General features: G+C 43.0%; 2 protein-coding genes across 2 annotated transcripts in view; both read left to right on the forward strand.

Annotated features, from left to right (window-relative positions):
• prdm12a (PR domain containing 12a) overlaps positions 1-1,862 on the forward strand; it is a gene marked incomplete at its 5' end in the record, with an annotated part of 11,794 nt that extends 9,932 nt beyond the window's left edge. The window contains one exon of the mRNA XM_084415066.1: positions 1-1,862. This exon is cut by the window's left edge and continues 2,260 nt beyond it.
• A 622-nt stretch (positions 1,863-2,484) lies between these two features.
• haus4 (HAUS augmin-like complex, subunit 4) overlaps positions 2,485-5,000 on the forward strand; it is a 12,670-nt gene continuing 10,154 nt past the window's right edge. Inside the window, exons 1-4 of the mRNA XM_084415344.1 lie at positions 2,485-2,579; positions 2,678-2,707; positions 2,837-2,912; positions 3,040-3,179. Of these exons, the coding sequence (XP_084271470.1) occupies positions 2,837-2,912; positions 3,040-3,179 (216 nt within the window). The 5' untranslated portion in view covers positions 2,485-2,579; positions 2,678-2,707. The remainder of the gene's footprint in view (positions 2,580-2,677; positions 2,708-2,836; positions 2,913-3,039; positions 3,180-5,000) is intronic.

Genomic DNA, 5,000 nt, shown 5'->3' on the forward strand with positions numbered 1-5,000 from the left:
TGACGTCATGGACACTAAATCCTTTTTTTTTTTTGTCTACGGCTTTAACCTCCACAGATGCAACATGCTCTACAGCTTCCATTCGGTAACACACATTTCTCAATACATGGGTCACTTATTCAAAACATTTCACTAGATACGAGTCTGGAACGTTTATTATTATTCTCACTGCCAAAACTCTAGACAATGGTTCTTGACTCAGTTTTAAAGGGGCTATATGTAAGACTTTTTGTGTATTAATCACACATTTTTTATTTGTTTATTCAATTTAATTTTAAATCAAAATTATTAATTAATGAGCTCATCTGTCGAGAACATCTCCACATCTCTATGATCAGATGCTTTCTGAACTGATGTTTCTCATTTTTGTTGTGCGTTTATTGTGTTATTGAGAGGAAAGAGCAGCAAATATTCACATATCCATCTAAACGTCGATCTCAGCAGTGGACGGCGACGGGATGTTCGTTAACAGTAAATCGCTGCTAAACAGATTTCTAATTATTTTTTTTTTACCCTTAATCGAAGAACGAAAAACGGCTGCAGTTCACTTAATGGCCACCGGTGTCGCTAACAACAAAGGTTTCTGGACTCTACATATAGCCTCTTTAAAGTCCCTTTATGCCAAAAAGATTCTATATAAGGACTGCATTTTACTTTCATGTTTAAGAGTTGTTAGTCTAGTGACAAAGTATGTTTACGAGCTGTTTAATTCATAAGATTTTATCACAATTAAAAATGAATTAAAACGAATTAAACCTAAATCCATAAAAGAATCCCATGATGGGAACCAGTTAAAGGTTCTGGAGCACCCGATGGAACCCTTATAGGTTCTACATAGAACCTTTTCTTATGTGTATATATTATAAGCAAGAGTGTAAACATTCTTAAATCAAGATACATTTACTGGAGAAGCAAAATGATTTCTTGTTTTCTGAAATTTGATCAAAATTAAGAGATTTCATGCTCAAAACAAGAAAAAATATATATATTTCCCACTGCCAAAACAGGCCAATTTGCACGTTTGTGTGCGTGTGTGAGAGAGAGAGAGAGTGTGTGTGTGTGTGTGTGTGTGTGTGAGAGAGAGAGAGAGAGAGAGAGAGAGAGAGAGAGAGAGAGTGTGTGTGTGTGTGTGTGTGTGTGTGTGTGTGTGTGATGTTTACATACTCTCTTCAAAACGATTAAAGTTTAAAACGTAAGACTGCAATAAAATAAAGGTTCTAAAAGAGGGTTTTCGCAGTGAAGATGAAATCAGCTGAAAAGTGATCGATCTGTGCTAGCGATTGTCAAATGTGTGTGTGATGAAGAGTGTGTGAATCCACAGGATGAGGAAGATGTGAGTGAATAAATGTTCACGACACAAAACCACTTCAATATTCAACATTCAATATGAATTAAAGAAAATACATTTCAGTTTCGTAAACAAATGCTTTATTTTGAATTGTTTCAGATCAAAAGGGTTTTAAGATCTCGAGATAAAACAGACTTTCCTGCAGTTCAGTGACGAGTTGAATATCAGTTCTGTTCAATCATTTACAGCTTTAAAAACAAAGACAAGATTGAACAGACCTGTAATGTTATGTGGCTCCGGGTCGCAGTGCTTCTGATGAACAAACACTGTGAGAATAAACTTCAGACGAATCAGAGAACATTATAAATTATGTTAATTTGCAGACACTGGATGCAGCTGATTGGCCAGTAACAGAAAATCATTGAAATCGCATCATCTCTCTCCAGATGTGTAGAAGTTTGTATTTTTTGTCTATTGTAAATAAAACAGTTGAAACAAAGAAGCGGTTTTTCCTCATTTCTTGCTTTTGTAAATCATAATTATGACATGAAAAGTCAAAATTATCACCTATTAAATTGGAATTATGACTTAAAAATCCATAATTATGACCTTAAAAAGTAGAAATTATGACGTAAAAGTAAAAAATTTGACAATTGCATTAAGTTATTAATGTTTTGATTATTGGTATATATTTTTCCCACACTATGGAAGTCACTGGTTCGCATAACTGTTTAAAACTTAAGGGCGAGTAAATGATGACAGAATTTACATTTTTGGGCGAATTAACCCTTTAAATGTTCATTTCAATCCTTAATGAAGCTGAGAAAAGCTGCGTGTGTAAGAGTGAGTGTGTGCGCGTGTAAGTGTGTGTGTGTGTGTGTGTGTGTGAGTGAGTGCGTGCGTGCGTGCGTGTGTGTGTGTGTGTGTGTGTGTACAAATTTATACTGTATGCAACTGTTTTTTGTGTGTGTTTTTTTAGTTTTAGTAAAGGTTGAAAAATATTCTGCACTGGACTATTTTTTATATTCTCTCATTGGTTTTGCTTTTTATACAATGCATATTCTTAATATTCAATTTACTTATGCTTTCGTAATATTACATATTTCATGTATGGGATGCTGAACAGCGCGACACATCGCTCAACCAATGAGAACCGCCCAAATAGAATAAGCGCCCACGCTCATTGGCTTAACCTAAGAGTTCAAACGACGTCATTATGGGCAGTGAACCAATCAGGCAGTGGAACACTCGGATGTCCTGGCGGTAAAAACGAAGAGAGGATGTCAACAAAGTAAGAGTTTAGACAGAAGTTTAGCTTTTTTGTTATTATGATTAATAATGACAAATAATTATTTTTACTGAACTATAATGTTTAATCCCCAACCTTAGTTGAGCAGTTACAAAACGAGAAACATCCAGGTAAGCGCGACAATTTTAACTTAAAGTTATGAGTGTTTTATATAGTGAATATCTTAAATTACCTCTTATAACATTATATCTAATATCAATTACGTTATACCCTTTAATGCCGCGTTATTGTTATTATAGATGTCAGCGATGTCTGAGAGAACAGATTGCGTGTTTCTCTCATCCCTGGGTAAAGGAGACAATTTACATCAACAAGGTTTGAATATTTTAAATGTTCTTTGTCTGGACTTTTTTTTAAAAAGGAGTTCATTTTTTCCCCCATATTAAATGCATTATTTTGCGTAATGATTGTAAGATTGATATTAATGAGTCTCTCTCATCAGTTCTATCAGCGTTCCCGTTGTGTGAGATGACGGAGGAGGATCTGATCCAGAATCCGCAGTTCTGTAAACTTCTGGCGACTCTGTCCCAACATGTGGACCGAACCGGACTCGCACAACACCTGAGGAGGGACCTGGAGAAGGTGTGTGTGTGTGTGTGTGTGTGTGTGTGTGTGTGTGTGTGTGTGTGGACCGAACCGGACTCACACAACACCTGAGGAGGGACCTGGAGAAGGGGTGTGTGTGTGTGTGTGTGTGTGTGGACCGAACCGGACTCACACAACACCTGAGGAGGGACCTGGAGAAGGTGTGTGTGTGTGTGTGTGTGTGTGTGTGTGTGTGTGTGTGTGTGGACCGAACCGGACTCACACAACACCTGAGGAGGGACCTGGAGAAGGGGTGTGTGTGTGTGTGTGTGTGTGGACCGAACCGGACTCACACAACACCTGAGGAGGGACCTGGAGAAGGTGTGTGTGTGTGTGTGTGTGTGTGTGTGTGTGTGGACCGAACCGGACTCACACAACACCTGAGGAGGGACCTGGAGAAGGTGTGTGTGTGCGCGTGTGTGTGTGTGTGTGTGTGTGGACCGAACCGGACTCACACAACACCTGAGGAGGGACCTGGAGAAGGTGTGTGTGTGTGTGTGTGTGTGTGTGTGTGTGTGTGTGGACCGAACCGGACTCACACAACACCTGAGGAGGGACCTGGAGAAGGTGTGTGTGTGTGTGTGTGTGTGTGTGTGTGTGTGTGTGTGTGTGTGTGTGTGTGTGTGTGGACCGAACCGGACTCACACAACACCTGAGGAGGGACCTGGAGAAGGTGTGTGTGTGTGTGTGTGTGTGTGTGTGTGGACCGAACCGGACTCACACAACACCTGAGGAGGGACCTGGAGAAGGTGTGTGTGTGTGTGTGTGTGTGTGTGTGTGTGTGTGTGTGTGTGTGTGTGTGTGGACCGAACCGGACTCACACAACACCTGAGGAGGGACCTGGAGAAGGTGTGTGTGTGTGTGTGTGTGTGTGTGTGTGTGTGTGTGTGTGTGTGTGTGTGTGTGTGTGTGTGTGTGTGTGTGTGTGTGTGGACCGAACCGGACTCACACAACACCTGAGGAGGGACCTGGAGAAGGTGTGTGTGTGCGCGTGTGTGTGTGTGTGTGTGTGTGGACCGAACCGGACTCACACAACACCTGAGGAGGGACCTGGAGAAGGTGTGTGTGTGTGTGTGTGTGTGTGTGTGTGGACCGAACCGGACTCACACAACACCTGAGGAGGGACCTGGAGAAGGTGTGTGTGTGTGTGTGTGTGTGTGTGTGGACCGAACCGGACTCACACAACACCTGAGGAGGGACCTGGAGAAGGTGTGTGTGTGTGTGTGTGTGTGTGTGTGTGTGGACCGAACCGGACTCACACAACACCTGAGGAGGGACCTGGAGAAGGTGTGTGTGTGTGTGTGTGTGTGTGGACCGAACCGGACTCACACAACACCTGAGGAGGGACCTGGAGAAGGTGTGTGTGTGTGTGTGTGTGTGTGTGTGGACCGAACCGGACTCACACAACACCTGAGGAGGGACCTGGAGAAGGTGTGTGTGTGTGTGTGTGTGTGTGTGTGTGTGTGTGGACCGAACCGGACTCACACAACACCTGAGGAGGGACCTGGAGAAGGTGTGTGTGTGTGTGTGTGTGTGTGTGTGTGTGTGTGTGTGTGTGGACCGAACCGGACTCACACAACACCTGAGGAGGGACCTGGAGAAGGTGTGTGTGTGTGTGTGTGTGTGTGTGTGGACCGAACCGGACTCACACAACACCTGAGGAGGGACCTGGAGAAGGTGTGTGTGTGTGTGTGTGTGTGTGTGTGTGGACCGAACCGGACTCACACAACACCTGAGGAGGGACCTGGAGAAGGTGTGTGTGTGTGTGTGTGTGTGTGTACCGACCGAACCGGACTCACACAACACCTGAGGAGGGAC

This window comes from Rutilus rutilus (assembly GCF_951802725.1).
Source record: "Rutilus rutilus genome assembly, chromosome: 7".
NCBI classification, from domain to species: domain Eukaryota; kingdom Metazoa; phylum Chordata; class Actinopteri; order Cypriniformes; family Leuciscidae; genus Rutilus; species Rutilus rutilus.